Below are 20,032 nucleotides of genomic sequence, written 5' to 3'. Positions count from 1 at the left end.
ACTACTTTGTAAAATAAAAAAAGGAGTCGATTTCAGTTTTTGTGAAACACGAAAATGATGTCCTCAAATAGCACTATCAACAAATGGAAGAAATCGTCACAATCAAATTCACTCAAAAAAGTATACATAAATATCAAATGTAAAAAAACAAAACATTTTGAGGAATGCTTTCACACACACACACACACTCACATTCTCACACACACATAAGGTTGACAAAGGTCCACTTCGCCCTGGTCAAAACTTTCAGTCAATACTTGATTCAATGTAACAAGTAAAGGATCCAAGGACTGATCAAAGCACACACACACTGACACACACTCACGCACGTACACACAGTGACACACACATACACACACTCACACACAGAGTATCGATGGGCAATTCTTGCAATTTCGGTAAAAAGATGAAAATCTTCTCAAATGAAGGCCCATTTGGTGCCCTACTTCCGGCGAAATCGCAAGTACACACACACGTGTTTACGGTTTGTGTGTTTATGTTGTCTTTTTATGCTCTTTAAATTGCAGAGAGAGGTGTGTTCTAGTTTCTACTGAAGGATTTATCAAAATGGTTTTCAAAATGCTGTGAATTGGGAAATTTTTCACCCAAGGTATGTTACTTCGTAATCTGTTTCAAGTGCTGAGCGCTGGTGATGATCGCTTTCAGGGATTGACTTGGGTTGTCACTTGTGTCCACTAGTCCATTGACTGACTAGTGACTCACTCAAGCACGAATCAATCAGTCATTTTGCAAACCAATCAGTCAAGAAAAAAACCTTTCCTTCCACCACGGAACTGCCGCAATTGTGCATTACAGCAGTGAGGAGAAACTTCTGAAAGTTGTTTACAATGTACAAATGATGGGAAAATTCAATTCATTTCTTCATTTTCTTGTTTATTTTGCAATGGTCTTACATGAAGAGGAATAAAAGGTCTGGGTAATCTTGAACTTTAGCGTGTTAAATTCATAGCTCAGAATCCAGTGACTCTTTACTTATTTTTGATACAAGTCCATGTAAGCAAGCCAAAGAACATTTGTCGTGAAATTAATTGACGGATTGAGCTTCATAATTAATTAATTTGGTTGTTCAATCGACGAAAATGGCGTACGTTGTCAACCATGGGACATCATTTACACGAAAGAGTTGTCTCCTTTGTTCGCTCATTCGGATAATTCCTTCTTTGACCCATGTAAACGAAATGCATTTGTACAGTTCATTCCGTAACTTCAAAAGGATCTAAAATTTGGAGACTTAAATGCCTCTGAATTCTGAGCTATGAATTTAACACGCTAAAGTTCAAGATTACCAAGGTCTGAGAACACAATAACCATATTTATTTAAATTAGGTAAGGAAGGGGGAAAAAAAAACCAAGACAGCAGACAAAAATAAGATGAGCTGACTGAATCTGCTGCATGTCTATCGGTCAGTTGACGGATTGAGACCCATGGATGTGAGTCGGTCTTTTCCGAATTTAACCTGGCAAAAGACCGATGAACGACGCCCAAGCCAATCCCTGCGCTTTTAGTTTTACTCGGATTAGGAAGCAGAAAGAGGACCATTAAACTGTAGATGTTGTCGGCGTAAATGAAATGCATCCGTACAGTTCATCTCGTGATTTGAATGGTAACTAAATGACTTGTAATGCTTTCAAGAGAAAGTTCTTTTAAATCAGAGGCTCAGATTTAGATTACAGTATAACTAGTGAAACGTCCGTGCATTTACAACGCTAAGATTCAACACGTGACAACCATGTAACTTATAATAAACTTAAGTGTTGTCAAGTATAACTTATAAGTATATTGTATGATGCTGTTGGGTTATGTGTGTTGTGTGTGTGTGTGTGTGTGAGCGAGAGAGAGTGAGCGAGCGAGAGAGAGAGACAGAGAGAGAATGGGTTTCTGCTTCTTAATCTCAGTTTCTCTGTCACAGTCACTGTCAGTGGTAATGGTAAATTGTTTTTTTATTTTTATTTATTTATTGTTTTTTGCAGGAAGCAGAGAATTCAGATATTCACAGGAGAATAAAAGAACTTCATACCCAAGGCTTTCAGAATGGCAGGAACAGGAGAACGAAAAGGAAGAGTAAAGAAGAGGAAGATTGACAGAGCACCGTGAGTACTGCATAAGTTAAATTTATAAAATAAAAATAAAAACCACTAAATACTAAATAGTTTTGAGACTAGCATTTGGCTTTGCCTTAGCCGCTAGGGTTGGTGTAACTTACACCTTTTTCGTGAAAAGTCTGAGGACAGCTGTCCATAAAAACGCGGTGTAGTTTCCTTGAATTAGGGTGCAGAACATGTTCGCTATAGAACGGAGGCACGTCTGCCCCGGCCATGCCTAAGCTAAACATTGCCAGGTACTGCTCACAGCCCGGCACACTGCACTGTAAACATTCCCCCGATCCCTTCACCTCTCTCGCCACCACCTGCTCTACCCTTGGTCTCATAAAATAAATATATTTTGTCTGTACAACTTACAAGCTGATTTTGAATTAGGGCTTTTTCAGGCAGTGCTGTGCATGATGACATTTGAATGGACGGAGTGCTGTTATTCTAAAATCAAGACTCTAAAAACAAGAATGGTTAAACAGGGAATGTGGTACATGTTGCTTTAACAAAAAAACAACGGGTATGGTAGATGCAACAATGTCAAAAGGATGTGTCAGGGAGCAATATTTTTGCATACATTGTACAAACTTTAGCCCGTGGGAACAACTTTTTGCGAAAGATTGATTTGTTTTCATTGTCAGAGATGTAATATATTAATCAGCAGGTGAATATAATTATATATATTTGTCATCATTTTCACGAGTTTTCATTCACAAGCACCTGGGAAATAAATCTCATGTTCCCCAGGCAATAAATCCCCGGTTACCATAGTAGCAGGAAGCAGGTTATATATATATGCATAATCAAAAGCAAACCCAATAGAAACGCTCCGGGATTCTTCGGCTCTTTTCATTGGTGTTTCCCCAGACCTAAACAGAAGACACGACACTGCTTTGCAAAGTTCCAAAAACGAACTGGCAAACTGGCAAAAGTAAACAAAAAACAAAACTACTTCATGAAAGGTCATACATTCATCAAATTCAAAAACAAATGAAACCTAGCGATATGTTTTGTCTTCTTACAGAGTCATGGAGTGCGTGTATCTGTGTTTTGATACACAGACATTCGGAGAAACACGAACGTCAAGTTCAAGTAAAACGACCCCTGACACACAAATTTTGACCCGTGCACAAGACGTTGTATCGATAAACGAAGCACAAATAAGAAACAATAATAAAAGCAAAGAAAATAGCAACAAGATATAATGCAACCATCTAACAAAGCCGAGCAAGCAGAATGACAGGTCTAATGAAAAACAAAGAGGTAGATCTACTGAGTCGGAAACAAGATCGCGATTCTTTCCTCCGCTGCACGACGCAAATCTTCTGTGACTTTTGACCAAACGTAGCTTCCACATTCGATCACTCAGCTTATAATAATATTTACAACAGAAAGCCGAGGGGGTGGAATACGGAGATGAACCTACAGAACTGTGCATCCTCAAACCTGACATATTCATCCCAACATTTGATGAACTCAAAAACACAGAAAGTTGCTTTCACACGCCAGCTTTGAATGCCAGTGGTTATCAAACCGGGACTCGTGTGGTTATCAGCACGGAACCCGTGTTTTAAAGCATGGCTCCCTTGGTTGATTGTGCACTTATTTTCTCACTACCAAAATGATGACAAAAACGATGATTGGTGGTTTGTTGACAGACCAGCTTTTTTTGTCGGTCCTCGGGGGGGCACATCGACTTTTGTTTTATATTTATTGACCGCGGCCTTCGGCCTTGGTCAATAAATATGAAACAAAAGACGATATGCTCCCCCTCGGACTGACAAAAAAGCTGGTCTGTCAACAACCCATCAAACATCTTATAATGCTGTCTGATACTGATATGATAACGAAGGTTATACATTTTTTTTCATGCAGGATATGCATTCAAGCAAAAGAGGCAAACTATTTTTGCGAAAAAATTCACCGGCTAGTTTTCTAATGCATCTAATAATATGCAATAAATGTGCCTCAGAACGCCATCTCTTGTTAAATGTATGACACTTTGTTAGTAATATATATATCTACGACATTGGCAATGCAAAATATTCACATTTATTTGTATGTTTAGTGTTGTAATTTATTACATTTAAATGTTAGGAAATTTATATTATTTGCAATCATTTTAAAATCAATAATCTAACAATAAGAATGGCTAAAGTAGTGGTACATGTATTTAATAGATAGCAATCTTATTCAAAACAGTCATAGACTGAATTTTTTTTTGCAAGTCCCATGCAGTACTCTCGGCTGACATCACAGCTTATTGCACCCCTAATGTCTTTCCCAGCAGCCTCTTTGAACTTGCTCACTGCTTTCTTGGCAGTACTTCTGTATAATATGTTAACACAATTGAAATGAAGCAGGAGAAGCAACACACGCATGGTGTTAAAAAAAACAAAAAGCAACATGTTCAGCAGCAAGAACCTTTTTAAACGCAAAGTGAGACAGAGAGAGAAAGAGATGGACGGATAGACAGAAGAAGACACTCAGTGGACGGATAGACAGAAGGAGACATAGACAGAGACCTGTCTCATACACAGACAAAGAGGGACTGAAACTCAGTAGTTTTAGATCATTTTTTTTCAGTTCCCTGCCAGACCAACAATTACACATTTATTACCAGCCGAATCTGGTGTTCAAGCTATTGGCTTTATTAATTTTAAGCTTTAGATCTTCCTTTCTGCAAAAATGCTTTATAGCCATTCTTGCTCACTTTTCCCGCATGCTTTCTGTAGCGAAGAACATGGAGCACGTACCTACAGTTTACCTTAAATTTTGTAACCATTAATGTTTAAAATTAAAAAACCAAGAAAGGTAGGTTATTGGAACGTTTGTTATTGACAAAACAATACATTCACAAATATATCGACCCAATGGTCTTTTAAGTGCACAGACAAACAATTAATAGCAAAAACTTATCTGGCTGATTTGTTCTTCCGCCTGCCACGAAGCCGAAGCCGCAAGCAAATGAATGATTAAATGACGAAATGAGTGACGTAGACAGGGAATGACGTTAGCGTCGAGAAAAAAAAAGTAAATAGAACATGAGAGAGAAAGAGAGAGAGAGAGAGACAGAGAGACAGAGAGAGAGAGAGAGAGAGAGAGAGAGAGAGAGAGAGAGAGAGAGAGAGAGAGAGAGAGAGAGAGAGAGAGAGAGAGAGAGAGAGAGAGAGAGAGAGAGAGAGAGAGAGAGAGAGAGAGAGAGAATGTACGTGCGTGGTTGTTAATTAATTAATTTGTTCATTAATGTTTAAACCATGTAGAATTTTTGCAGGAAAACAGATGAAGACGAGAACCAGGAGGGACGGCGAATCTTAGCGCAGTTTAAGAGCGAGGGAGGGGAGGTAACTGGGGCCCCCTTTGATCTCCCTGTTGACATCACTGTCGACAAACTTCAGGCTGTGTGCAACGCTCTGCTGGAGACAGTAAGTTTGTTTGTGCCATCAAAGAAAATCTCATGTGTAAATTAAGACAGATGTACAGATTTTACCAGGCAGTTGAAATTGGGCAGGGGTAGGGGTGTTTTTATGTGTGTATTTGTTGTGGATGTTCTTAGCAGAATTGTGTTGCCGTGCACAAAAAGCACATTGCATTTGCAGAGTGTGATTCTGTAAATCAGTGTAAACATCATGTGGCTGCATATTATTCTTGTGACTGTGTAAAATGCTTATGATATTGATAGTTAATTTTGTAATTTAAACATACTTTCAGTTGTTGACATTAGTGATTATAAGCCATTCAGAATAAATATATCTGAACTTTTACCTACAGGATTTGCAATAAGCAAATGTGTTGTTGGGGGGGAAAATAACCTGCCAATTTTAACTGTAAACAGTGCTGCCAGCACAACTCTTCCTCATTCTTCTGCTTCACCACTTGCAAGTTACATATATGTATAACTTTTTTTGTTGTTATCTAGGATGAGACGACACCATATTCCTTCTTTGTGGATGATGTGGAGATTCGAGAAAGCTTGGACAAGACAGTGACCAAAGAGAAACTGGAAAATGCGGAGAAAGTTCTGGACATCGTGTACCAACCTCAAGCCGTGTTCAGAGTGAGAGCAGTGACTCGTTGCACCAGTACGCTAGAAGCTCACTCTGCCGCTATCGTGACGGTGGCCTTCAGCCCTGATGGCAGGTAAGTCAGAGGGTGAAATTATGGGAGTGCTGTATGCACAAATAGATGCAATGTGAAGCCTCTCTGATGAGTGGACACCTCCCATGAAAGGACAATACATGATTTAACATTCTTTTATCTTTCTATCCATACCAGGTACAAATATAAACACTATTTCATAATACAAATAATCACTTTTGACCTTCTGCTGAAGAGCTGTCTAAACGAGTTATGCCAAAATTCCATGATGATGTCGAAAAGCATCATTGAACATTCCTGAATGACTCTGAGTGATTTTTAATGGTTTGATGGGAAGAATAAGATTTAGTCGAGTTTTGCCAAAATTCCATGATGATGTCGAAAAGCATCATTGAACATTCCTGAATGACTGAGTGATTTGTAATGGTTTGATGGGAAGAATAAGATTTAGTCCATCTAATTTCTACATGGGCTAAGTACATGATGTTGCCTGCATGTTTTAAACATCATTGAGCTGTTGTCTTTTTGTGTGTGCCTTATATAAAAAATACTGATTAAATGCTATTTTCTCGTTTATTCAAATCTTTTAGGTATCTTGCTAGTGGTTCAGGGGACACAACTGTACGATTTTGGGACCTGAACACAGAAACACCTCAGCACACATGTAAAGGTGAGGGTTTGAGTATGATATTGTACTGTCATCGATGTTTTCTGTATGCTTTGTGTGTGTGTGTGTGTGTGTGTGTGTGTGAACTGGCATGCGTGTCTATACGGGTTTGTGCTCTGGCATATGTGTGTCTATCTATGTGTTTGTCCCAGTAGACTTGTTAGTGTCTACATCTGTGTTTGTGTCTCAGCATACATGAATGCAAATATTTACCCGGATGTGAAATTAATACTGTCTTCAGGCACATTCTTTAAGTGACTCTTTCCGTTACCACAAACAAGAAAAGTCGATGGTCACAATCGGGAAATGAAGAAGCTCATGGAAATGTTTTATTTTGTTACAGGTCATAAGAATTACGTGTTGTGTGTGGCCTGGTCTCCGGATGGACGCAAGCTGGCCTCTGGGTCTTACACCAAACAGGACAATGGGGAGGTAAGTGTTTATCCTACAGTAGAACCCCCTTTTAAAACCTCCAAAAATCTGAACAAATTGGGTCTTTGATAGGAGGGAGTCTTAAAATGACCCCCCGCGGGTTAGGGGGAAGAATTTACCCGATGCTCCCCAGCATGTCGTAAGAGGCGACTAACGGATTCTGTTTCTCCTTTTACCTTTGTTAAGTGTTTCTTGTATAGAATATAGTCAATGTTTGTAAAGATTTTAGTCAAGCAGTATGTAAGAAATGTTAAGTCCTTTGAACTGGAAACTTGCATTCTCCCAGTAAGGTAATATATTGTACTACGTTGCAAGCCCCTGGAGCAATTTTTTGATTAGTGCTTTTGTGAACAAGAAACAATTAACAAGTGGCTCTATCCCATCTCCCCCCCTTTCCCCGTCGCGATATAACCTTCGTGGTTGAAAACGACGTTAAGGCCTTAAAAAAAAATAGGTGTGGTTACGGTAACCTGACCTACCCGATTTTTAGGGGCCGACTCTATAACTTTTTATTACATTTGTCAAAAAACACCCACAAAAAACAAGAAAACGAGTGCAGAAAACGCAATGAAAGCGAAAGCGCCTGAGTCGCACACTTATTTCCCTGTCAAGTAGGTTTAATTTGTACACATTAGAAAAAAAAAGTTTAAAAAAAAAAGTGATTGCCTACCTTCCTACCCTATTTTTTTGAGTCACTTGAGAAAAAGTGACTCTATGTAATCGGTCAGTGTTAGTCTGTCCGGCCGGCCGGCCGTAGACACCACCTTAACGTTGGACTTTTCTCGGAAACTATCAAAGCGATCGGGCTCATATTTTGTTTAGTCGTGACCTCCAATGACCTCTACACTTTAACGATGGTTTCGTTGACCTTTGACCTTTTTCAAGGTCACAGGTCAGCGTCAAAGGAAAAATTAGACATTTTATATCTTTTCTCGGAAACTATCAAAGCGATCGGGCTCATATTTTGTTTAGTCGTGACCTCCAATGACCTCTACACTTTAACGATGGTTTCGTTGACCTTTGACCTTTTTCAAGGTCACAGGTCAGCGTCAAAGGAAAAATTAGACATTTTATATCTTTGACAAAGTTCATCGGATGTGATTGAAACTTTGTAGGATTATTCTTTACATCAAAGTATTTACATCTGTAGCCTTTTACGAACGTTATCAGAAAAACAAGGGAGATAACTAGCCTTTTCTGTTCGGCAACACACAACTTAACGTTGGGCTTTTCTCGGAAACTATAAAAGTGACCGGGCTCAAATTTTATGTGAACGTGACTCATTGTGTTGTGAATAGCAATTTCTTCCTGTCCATCTGATGCCTCATATAATATTCAGAACTGCGAAAGTGACTCGATCGAGCGTTTGCTCTTCTTGTTGGGCTATGTTACCGTAACCACACCTATTTTTTTTGTGGCCTAAACACCAAATAAAGAAAGAAAGTCTTAAAATGGGATAAATTTACGGAGGTTATGAAACAGATAATCTGAGAAGACAGGGTCTTGAAAGGGAGGGCGTCTTAAATCGGGGGTCTTAAAAATTGGTACTCCACTGTGACGGGCGCTGTGGCGGGGTGGTAAGACGTTGGCCTCTTAATCGGAAGGTCCAGGGTTCGAATCCCGGCCGCGGTCGCCTGGTGGGTTAAGTGTAGAGATTTTTCCGATCTCCCAGGTCAACTTATGTGCAGACCTGCTAGTGGCTTATCCCCCTTCGTGTGTACACGCAAGCACAAGACCAAGTGCGCACGGAAAAGATCCTGTAATCCATGTCAGAGTTCGGTGGGTTATAGAAACACAAAAATACCCAGCATGCTTCCTCCGAAAGCGGCGTATGGCTGCCTACATGGCGGGGGGAAAACGGTCATGCACGTAAAATTCCATTCGTGCAATAACACATGCATGTGGGAGTTTCTGCCCACGAACGCAGAAGAAGAAGAAGAAGAAGAAGGTACTCCACTGTAAATGCACCAGGCCAAGAGTTTGCAATGATTTTTGTAGACAGGCTTGCTGTGAGTCGAGTGACCCACTGAATTTCTCACATAGGCAGGGGTGGGAATTTTCCGCTGATTTCCGCGGACACAACTTACGAATTCCGCTGGGGTAATCTATTTTTCCGCATCCTATTTCATCACAGTATCTATAACTTGTTGACTGAATGATACGGTGTTACGAAGCGGTTTACTCGTATTTGTGGTAATGTGTATTGTTGTAAATAGAATAGACTATAGCGATGGTCAGACATTGGAAAGGGCTATAGGCTGCATACCGTCGCGTTGACCGCAGTGGAACCTTTGTGTAACTGACAAGGTTTTTCACGTGCAAGTGATGCAGACGACAGCTCACTGGCAATGTCATAGCAAGAACGACTTTGTAAAATCAGTCGCCGTCAAGGAGCCAAGCTCGACTCATGTTTTTCGTAACACTTTAGCAGACGGGCTCCTGTTTTAGGTATCTGACTGAAGAAGGATGAAGACTGACGAACTTTCCCTATCAGCTTACGTGATATCTTCCATTTTCATATTCATGCCAGGCCGGCGACTGTACTAAATGTTGGCTTTACACTCTTTTGAGTGTTTCCAACTGGGGGGTTTTCATCGCCGGAGGCTGAACTGAACCAGTCAACTGCGGCTTGTGGACATGACCATGGCATGGAGAGCTGGCAGGGTTCTACAGTTAGCCGCCGAGACGAACTGGAAGGATCAAGGACTACGTCAAGCAATGGTTGCGGTGTCGTGAGGACTGGTGCACCCTTGTCAGTCGTCTGAAGGACTTACAGCCATACCAACATCTTGAAAGCCGAAAGATGGCAGTAGGGTAACGTACAGTAGAATACCTATTCGTCTTACCTGTTAAGCTGCTTTGTTTGAGCCAAAAGGTGTCTGCGTCTTGGACTGTAGAGTTTCTTGCGGTGTTGTCGGCCTAGAGTACTGGTCGAAGCCCGGAAATGATTTTGTGATGTAAAAAGCTTTGTAAACAATAATAATTAGTCTTGGCAGTGTCAAGATCCATTTAACACCAGGTTTTTGCGTGTGTGAGTGCGTGTGCGCTTGTGCCTTGTAAGCTACTGTAGCGGACAACTATTCAGATTACATTCCAGCCTGTAAACAAATACTAAATTTATAGAGTGGTGTAGAGGCATTTATGATTGTCTAGAAACCGGCCAATAAAGGACCATAACATCTGGCGCAATAAGGGCTATACCACTCCATAACAAATGGCGCCCAATAGTGTTTGTTTGTTTGACCCTTTAACAGTATTGTTTTCTATCTCAAGGCACGTGCGCTTACACGGGTGTGAATGATTGTTTTGTTTGTCCTGTTTATCCAGTAACATTCTCAGATTTGATTTGATTTTTGATTTGATGTGTTGACTGGCATATTCTTGCAAGGCCAAGGTCTTACTCGAGTTTCATTCATGATATTTTTTTTTAAACAGCTTCTGAACATGACCCCTGTATATAATTCTTTTGACTTTTTGGATAATCTCTGATCGAGATTCAGAAAATTTCATCGTTTTTTCAACAATTCATTTTCTTTTGAGGAAAGGGGGTGATGTTACGAAGCGGTTTACTCGTATTTGTGGTAATGTGTATTGTTGTAAATAGAATAGACTATAGCGATGGTCAGACATTGGAAAGGGCTATAGGCTGCATACCGTCGCGTTGACCGCAGTGGAACCTTTGTGTAACTGACAAGGTTTTTCACGTGCAAGTGATGCAGACGACAGCTCACTGGCAATGTCATAGCAAGAACGACTTTGTAAAATCAGTCGCCGTCAAGGAGCCAAGCTCGACTCATGTTTTTCGTAACACTTTAGCAGACGGGCTCCTGTTTTAGGTATCTGACTGAAGAAGGATGAAGACTGACGAACTTTCCCTATCAGCTTACATGATATCTTCCATTTTCATATTCATGCCAGGCCGGCGACTGTACTAAATGTTGGCTTTACACTCTTTTGAGTGTTCCAACTGGGGGGTTTTCATCGCCGGAGGCTGAACTGAACCAGTCAACTGCGGCTTGTGGACATGACCATGGCATGGAGAGCTGGCAGGGTTCTACAGTTAGCCGCCGAGACGAACTGGAAGGATCAAGGACTACGTCAAGCAATGGTTGCGGTGTCGTGAGGACTGGTGCACCCTTGTCAGTCGTCTGAAGGACTTACAGCCATACCAACATCTTGAAAGCCGAAAGATGGCAGTAGGGTAACGTACAGTAGAATACCTATTCGTCTTACCTGTTAAGCTGCTTTGTTTGAGCCAAAAGGTGTCTGCGTCTTGGACTGTAGAGTTTCTTGCGGTGTTGTCGGCCTAGAGTACTGGTCGAAGCCCGGAAATGATTTTGTGATGTAAAAAGCTTTGTAAACAATAATAATTAGTCTTGGCAGTGTCAAGATCCATTTAACACCAGGTTTTTGCGTGTGTGAGTGCGTGTGCGCTTGTGCCTTGTAAGCTACTGTAGCGGACAACTATTCAGATTACATTCCAGCCTGTAAACAAATACTAAATTTATAGAGTGGTGTAGAGGCATTTATGATTGTCTAGAAACCGGCCAATAAAGGACCATAACATCTGGCGCAATAAGGGTTATACCACTCCGTAACATACGGAGAGAAGTGAAGATGGAACAGAACAATGGAGGCTTGAGAGTTACATTGTGCTGACTGAAAAGTCCTGATAACTAATAGTCATTTTGAGCTTCAATGCATTGGGGCGTCACTTGGATCATACTATTGCCAGTACAGTAAAACCTGCATCTAGCGGACCCTTATTTCGGCGGACACCTTAGCATAACGGACAATTCAAGTGAGGACGGATGTATTTTACTCTCAAAAACACCTTAAAAGAGCGAACACCTCAAAGGCGCGGACGCGGACACCCTTTTTTGGTCCCGATTGGGTTCGTTACTTGTCAACAACGGACAAACCCTTGAAGCAGACAGCTTTTAGCAGACGCTGGTCCGCCATCTTGGTTCTGCAAATACAATCTCGCTGGCGATGTGAACGCGCGAGAAGCTTATTTTGTAAGCCAATGACAGCACTTGAAAGAAGTTGATTTTTGTATGGTGCGATGCCGTGAACTCACAAACATTTCGGGTTTCTACTTTCTGTACTGTGATGCATCTTCGTCTCATCCTTCGTCTTCGTCTCATCATGCCAAAACGAAAAATTTTGACTTTAGAAGAGAGAGTCGATGTCATAAAGACCGTTCAAAAAGTTGCTGATGAGCTGAATTGCGGAAAAACTCAAATTTTCAACATAAAAGCTGATCCAACACAAATTCTCAGTCAGTGGGACTCCGGTGCCAGATCGACGGCAAAATGTGTTAAGAGAAGAAAAACAACCTATGATGAGTTGAACGAAGAACTCTTCGAGTGGTTTTCAACAGCTCGATCAAAGAATCTTCCAGTGAATGGCCCATTGCTTCAGATAAGAAACCGATTGCACCTCTCTCTCTCTCTCTCGCTCGCTCGCTCGTTCTCTCTCTCTCTCTCTCTCTCTCTCTCTCTCTCTCTCTCTCTCTCTCTCTCTCTCTCTCTCTCTCTCTCTCTCTCTCTCTCTCTCTCTCTCTCTCTCTCCTTTTCTTTGAATAAAAAAAACAAAAACAAAAACTTGAGGGCTTCAAAACTTTGAGTTTTAATAATCACTGTGGCAAAAAAGAATCAGTGACTGTTGGGTTTTTTTTTTCCAAAAAAAGTTGGCGCATTCATATTCATAAGAAAGGACACCTTGCTACAAAGGACAGTGGCAAGGCTCCCCAAGAGCGTCCTTTGCTCGCAGGTTTTACTGTATTGGATTATGGATACAATGGTTCATTACGTTGGTATGCACCATTACAATGTTACCATTGTTGTGTGAAAGTGTTTTTTGTTTGGTTGTTTTTTTTGGTTTTTTTTTGGGGGGGGGGTGAGGAGAATGTCTTTTTTACCTGATCCAAATGAGTTGAATTTTAGTCTCAGAATGCACCAGATTGCACAGATTTTAATGTACCATTTAAAAAAAATCGGGGGAGCATGCCCCCGAACCCCCCTAGTAAAAAAGGGATTTCCTCGTTTTTCATCACAAGAGAGTCTCACCCCTGCATAGGGAGGGTCTGTAGTTCAATCAGTAGTACGCTGGCTTTGTAACCAGTTTGTCGCTATTGGCCTGGTGTGGAGGCCCAAGTATGATGTGGATGTTTTTTTTATTTCTTTGAGATATTGTTCAGTTCAGACCAATGGTACCACCCTTGTGTGCAAATGAATGGAAAAAGGCTGTGCACTTGTTAAAGTTCCCAAGTTTCCAGTGAAAGTCCAGGGACTTGGAAACACACAGATACCTAGCACGCACACCTTCAAAGATGGCTGCTCATGTGGCAAGGTAAAAGTCAGTGTGGCATGCCAAACTCTCACTATAAGATGACCTTGAAAATACAAATATGAAGCCCAGGAATACAGAAGAAAAAAATAAGATCTTTTAACATGCAGGTCAAGATTGGAAAGGCTGACACATACATTTTGAAAATGGCCTGTTGATATAATGAATAAATCAAGTAAACTGTTTTGTATACATTCTTGCCTAGTGCCTACCATTATGTGTTTTGTTGTTTGCAGGTGATGATTTGGGATCCTGAGACAGGAAAACAAATGGGTCAAACATTGACAGGACACAAAAAATGGGTTACGTCATTGGCATGGAAACCACTACATCTGTGAGTGTGATCAGAAAGTTTTTTTTAACTATTATATGTCATGCGGGGGAAATGAGGTGAAAATGTACTAACCTCCCAAGTAGTGGCATGTTTTGATAGGTCTACATAGAGAAATAGGCCGGGATGACAGAAAACCCGATAGGAGTAGATTAAACTTAACTTCAGAGGAAATGGCTGGGTCATGTTTTGGAAAGGCTAAAATGAGAGGGCGATAGAGAGAGAGGTGAGCCTGTCTATGTGTCTGTGTTCTACGGTGAGAGTAGCACTAAGCAAACATCCCTGTTTTTTTAAGTGGTAATTTTCGGGAGATTAATAATGTTTTAACTCAATTTCACTTGAATTACCGTACTTTCCGGGTGACAAGGCGCTTCGTTATCTAAGACGCACCCCCTTCTTTTTAAAAAAAATTGTAATCCAGTCACCCATTGGACGCAGGGGGCCGATAGGGCGCACCAAAATGACCCAGTTTTTGCCATGAGAGGTGGTTCCCCTGTCATATCTGAGAGAGGAAACACTTCCTGCATCGGGGTCAGTGACCGGTCAGTGACCGACTTTAACTGAGTGAAAATATGTGTGCTCTGTGTGTGCGGCCAGATCAAAGGCATTGTGATAGCTGGGTGGCCTTGTTAAAAGACACGACCTTCTTCCCAGGGGTCAATGACCCAGTTTTTGCCATGAGAGGTGGTTCCCCTGTCATATCTGAGAGAGGAAACACTTCCTGCATCGGGGTCAGTGACTGGTCAGTGACCGAGTTTAACAGAGTGGAAATCTGTGTGTGCGGCCAGATCAAAGGCAGGGCAGTACCTAGTAGCTGAAACATGCATTATCACAAGTTGTTTGACTGGTACTCAAGCGGTCTCTTTGATATTTTTCGTATTTCATACACGGATTAGGCGCTTCGTGTTATACAAGACGCAGGGGTCGAACTCGAGGAAAAAAGTCGCACCTTATGACCCGGAAAGTACGGTATAGTTTAAAATTAGAAACCACAGTTCTTTGTTCTTGCCTTTCATTAAAAGTATTTTTATTTTGCAGAGATCCTGAGTGTAGATACTTGGCCAGTGCTTCAAAGGTACATATTACGACCATTCTTTTATGTGAAAGTGTTGCTGTTTTTCAGTTTCAGACTCTGAAGAATTGTTGCACTTTTTTTTGATTGGATGGTTTTCTTTTTCACCATCAGTGTTCGATTGAAGAAAGAAAAGGGTAAATGTTTGCAGTAGTAAATAAAGATAAGGCAGAAAAACAATCTTATTTTACCCAGAAACATCTTATTTTTCATTTTAATGAAGAAAAACTGTGATGACGTCAGCTTTTCATAAAGGCTTTGCGGCAATAACTTGATAAAGCGTGAGGTGAACCATCTCACTGAGTGAATCTTACACAATAGCTCTTCTTTCAGTATGTGACATCACTTCCTCAGGGTTAATTTTGGACTTTGCCATCTTTGCAGGTTAGAAAATGGAGATGAAGTCAAAAATATGAAGATATCTCTTCTGTTTCATAACATTTCATTATTCGTTTGAAAAAAAAGTGATGTCACATATTTTTGGGTCGTTTTCAGGACACAACAGTAAGAATCTGGGACACATTTCTGGGCAAATATGAGATGATCCTGACGGCGCATTCTGACACGGTGCAGTGTGTGAAGTGGGGTGGGGCTGACCTTCTCTACACCGCCTCCTCTGACAGAACCGTCAAAGTGTGGAGATCAGATGTGAGTGATTGCTGTGTACAGTGGTACCTGTGATGTGTGGCCCCTCCAATGAGAGGACACCTCCCTTAAATGGACACATTCTGAGGTCCCTTTGTCTATTATCTGTACCAAAGTACACCTTTCATGACAGGCCACCTGCAATATAGGGACACTTTTAACTGGTCCCAATGGTGTCCTTTCATCGCAGGTACCACTGTACAAGTTTCTTGTCTTAGGCAACCCTTTGTTCGTTGTGGTAGATGCTACAGGAGAAGAGATATGGAAAGTGTGTGCATTGAATGGACTGGCATTTTTATGCAGTCGGTCCACAGAGCTGTATTACACCAACAATTACACGCTAATATGCTGGAGAAAGTTGGCTGCAGCTAAGCTGTGAGACTTGAACCAGACTCAAAAAAAGAAAACTAGAAAAAGTAAACAAGCAAACAACAACAACAAAAAACAAGTAAAGTTAGTACAGAATAAAACCACATTGACTTTTCTATGGGATTAACCCCTTGACTGCCATAATGCAGGCTTTGCCATCAGCAAAATGGAATACTCTGGCAAGGAAAAACAACCGCTGTATATTGCCCATTGGATTGCTGCAAGATGATTGCCTCCCCTGGATACCATATCCCAGTTTTGATCTAATAGACGATTTTCGAAAATAAATCTGTAAGGACTATGGGCGGTCTGGAGGAGTAGGAGCCCTTGTCACGTTTTCCACAACATCCGGAGCACGCTCAAATCCACCGACGGGCTGTATCCCGCAATTGGGACGAACAAACTAACTGTTCTGTGTGTCAGCGCGCGTACAATATGATACCCTTTTCTTTCGAAAATCCGCTTTCACGAGTTCATATGAGTTGAGAATTTATTGTGAAAAGGATCGCTGGTACGTATCACAACGTGTTTTGATCAATGTTACGTGAGTTTATAAAAACAGACGTGCTTAGTGAACACTTCCAGTGATCAGCAAGCCATCCGTGGCGGTTCGTGGCTTGGATGAATATTTTCAAAAGAAAATGGTATCATAACTAGCGCACGTCGCATAGCATACACATCACAGTCATCGCTTAATTGTCACGATCGCAGGATAGAGCCGATCAGAAATGTTGAACACGTTCTGGATTCTGTGAAAAATGTCACTGCGGTAGTGGGGCTCCTACTGATCAAGATCGAAGAAAATCAAGTTATTCCGAAAAACGTCGATTGTTATACCTTTAATTTTTTTAATTTTTTTATTTAGTCAAGTTTTGACTAAATATTTTAACATCGAGGGGGAATCGAAACGAGGGTCGTGGTGTATGTGCGTGTGTGTGTCTGTGTGTCTGTGTGTGTGTGTGTGTGTGTGTGTGTGTGTAGAGCGATTCAGACTAAACTACTGGACCGATCTTTATGAAATTTGACATGAGAGTTCCTGGGTATGAAATCCCCGAACGTTTTTTTCATTTTTTTGATAAATGTCTTTGATGACGTCATATCCGGCTTTTCGTGAAAGTTGAGGCGGCACTGTCACGCCCTCATTTTTCAACCAAATTGGTTGAAATTTTGGTCAAGTAATCTTCGACGAAGCCCGGACTTCGGTATTGCATTTCAGCTTGGTGGCTTAAAAATTAATTAATGACTTTGGTCATTAAAAATCTGAAAATTGTAAAAAAAAATAAAAATTTATAAAACGATCCAAATTTACGTTTATCTTATTCTCCATCATTTGCTGATTCCAAAAACATATAAATATGTTATATTCGGATTAAAAACAAGCTCTGAAAATTAAATATATAAAAATTATTATCAAAATTAAATTGTCGAAATCAATTTAAAAACACTTTCATCTTATTCCTTGTCGGTTCCTGATTCCAAAAACATATAGATATGATATGTTTGGATTAAAAACACGCTCAGAAAGTTAAAACAAAGAGAGGTACAGAAAAGCGTGCTATCCTTCTTAGCGCAACTACTACCCCGCTCTTCTTGTCAATTTCACTGCCTTTGCCATGAGCGGTGGACTGACGATGCTACGAGTATACGGTCTTGCTCAAAAATGGCATTGCGTTCAGTTTCATTCTGTGAGTTCGACAGCTACTTGACTAAATGTTGTATTTTCGCCTTACGCGACTTGTTTTATTTGATTTCTTTAACTTAATTTTTATGGCTGTCAAGGGGTTAAGAAAAAGACCTTTACAAATGGTTGTTAGATATGGACAACCTGAGATGTGATCATATTGATGCATTTATGCTTTAATCCCGCATGCATGTTATTCCAGAAAGCAAATTGAATGTACCGTATTTTCCGGGTTACAAGGCAAGGCGCACCCCCTTCTTTTTAAACAAAATTGTAATCCAGTCACCCATTGGGCGCAGGGGGTCGATAGGGCGCACCAAAATTAAAAAAGTATACCGGTAACAAACGGTCGAACAAAGGAAGAATACAGAGTGGAAATATGTGTGCTCTGTGTGTGCAGCGAAATCAAAGGCAGGTCCATTGTGATAGCTGGGTTGCCTTGTTTAGACACTGACCTTCTTCCCAGGGGTCAATGACCCAGTTTTTGCTATGAGAGGTGGTTCCCCTGTCATAGATCTGAGAGAGGAAACACTTCCTGCACCGGGGTCAGTGACCGAGTTTAACCTATGGGGCGGTCTCTTTGATGTCTTGAGAGGAAACTTGGCCAGGGTAGTACCTAGTAGCTGAAACATGCATTATCACAAGTTGTTTGACTGGTACTCAGGCGGTCTCTTTGATTTTTTTCGTATTTCATACACGCGCTTCCCGGAAAGTACAAAGTACGGTAGTCAAAATGAGCATGAGATATGGGGAGCTATGGAAAGTATTGATAGACTGGTCGACAGACTGCATGACAGACATATCTAGATAAACAGACAGACCATATCATGGTACGCCTTAAGTTTTTGAGATTCCAAGCACGGAATTATCTGCTTCTCGTACAGTAAGCATTCAAGGCACGCTCATAGGGCAGTTCGGTTTTTGTTTTTTCTCTCTCAATTTTTAGTTTTTTTTATGCTGTGTGTGTGTGTATTGGTTTTGTCCAAAGTGGTATGGGCAAGGTCGTTTTGTAAATCCATATCAAGCCCTGAAAGTCCAAACAATGGTGCACTAGCCTTTGGCTGGTGCTTCTCAAAATTTACTCGCCAGAGAGCAAATTTTACTCGCCAAACCAACCATTTGTTTCACTTAGTTTCAGCAACTTTACTCGCAATTGGTGAGTAGATTAACATTTCTACTCGCCAGTTAAATGTTTCTACAGGCCATGGCGAGTAAAATACTCGCCACTTTCAGGGCTGATATTTCGTATGCGTTAGCTGTACATTTGTTTGTTTGGTCGCATGTCACTTGTGTTTTGTTTGTTTATAATTTTTGCTGTAGTTTTCGTTCTTATTTCCAGTGTCACAATCTTGAAATGTTTGACATGCAGAGACAGCCCACACACATCATTATGCATTTCCACTTCTAATACAATGCCTGTATTGGATGCCTGCATGTGTTTATCTCATTATTATCATGTGATTGCAGGGTGTGTTGTGTCGATCACTGGAGGGTCATGCACACTGGGTGAACACGCTGGCCATCAACACAGATTATGTCATGCGTACTGGTGCCTACGACCCTGCGGAGGCTAAGCTAGTCAAGGCCGAAGTCACAGATTCACGTGAGTGTTGAAAGCATTTGTGTTGTTTATATATATTTGTGTGTGTGTGTGTGTGTGTGTGTGAATTATTGATCTGTTTCTGTCTTTCTTTAATTTCTCCTGTCTTTGATTTTTTGTTTGTTTTGTTCTCTTTGTCTTTACTTTTATCTGTGTTTTAAAATTACCGTACTGAATTTATTTGTGTCTTCGCTCTTAATGTTGCATCCTGTCTTGTCTTTTTGTCATTTGTGTCCTCTCCTTTCTTTCTTTCTTTTTTTTAAATGCCTTGAGTCGCCTTGTGGTGAGATATGTGCGCGTTATAAATTCTCGTATTATTATTATTATTATTATTATTTTATTCTTTGTCAATCAAAGAATGTAGTCTTTCTTTCTTTCTTCGTTCATGGGCTTAGACTCCCACGTTCACTCATGTTTTTAGCACGAGTGGATTTTTACATGTATGACCGTTTTTACCCCGCCATTTAGGCAGCATACGCCGATTTCGGGGGAAAAGAATGTAGTGAGTGAATGGCTTAATTCTTTAGCACCATGCTGTCATATTTGTAAAGAAGGTGCAGGGGCACGCATACACACACATTCACACTTACAATTACATAAATATAATGCTCACAGTCACACACATTCCTGCATATATCACACACATCACACACACATGGAGACAAGCATGTAAA

General features: G+C 40.7%; 1 protein-coding gene across 1 annotated transcript in view; it reads left to right on the top strand.

The window, feature by feature from the left end:
• The first annotated feature begins 451 nt into the window (after nucleotides 1-451).
• Nucleotides 452-20,032, top strand: part of LOC138975576 (notchless protein homolog 1-like) — a 60,629-nt gene continuing 41,048 nt past the window's right edge. Inside the window, exons 1-10 of the mRNA XM_070348298.1 lie at nucleotides 452-610; nucleotides 1,993-2,112; nucleotides 5,387-5,537; nucleotides 6,032-6,252; nucleotides 6,801-6,880; nucleotides 7,221-7,309; nucleotides 13,897-13,994; nucleotides 15,030-15,066; nucleotides 15,559-15,711; nucleotides 19,226-19,361. Of these exons, the coding sequence (XP_070204399.1) occupies nucleotides 2,054-2,112; nucleotides 5,387-5,537; nucleotides 6,032-6,252; nucleotides 6,801-6,880; nucleotides 7,221-7,309; nucleotides 13,897-13,994; nucleotides 15,030-15,066; nucleotides 15,559-15,711; nucleotides 19,226-19,361 (1,024 nt within the window). The 5' untranslated portion in view covers nucleotides 452-610; nucleotides 1,993-2,053. The remainder of the gene's footprint in view (nucleotides 611-1,992; nucleotides 2,113-5,386; nucleotides 5,538-6,031; nucleotides 6,253-6,800; nucleotides 6,881-7,220; nucleotides 7,310-13,896; nucleotides 13,995-15,029; nucleotides 15,067-15,558; nucleotides 15,712-19,225; nucleotides 19,362-20,032) is intronic.

Source organism: Littorina saxatilis, linkage group LG9 (assembly GCF_037325665.1).
Source record: "Littorina saxatilis isolate snail1 linkage group LG9, US_GU_Lsax_2.0, whole genome shotgun sequence".
NCBI classification, from domain to species: Eukaryota; Metazoa; Mollusca; class Gastropoda; order Littorinimorpha; family Littorinidae; genus Littorina; species Littorina saxatilis.
Note: the sequence above shows the minus strand (reverse complement) of the source record. Positions and strands in the feature narration are given on the sequence as shown.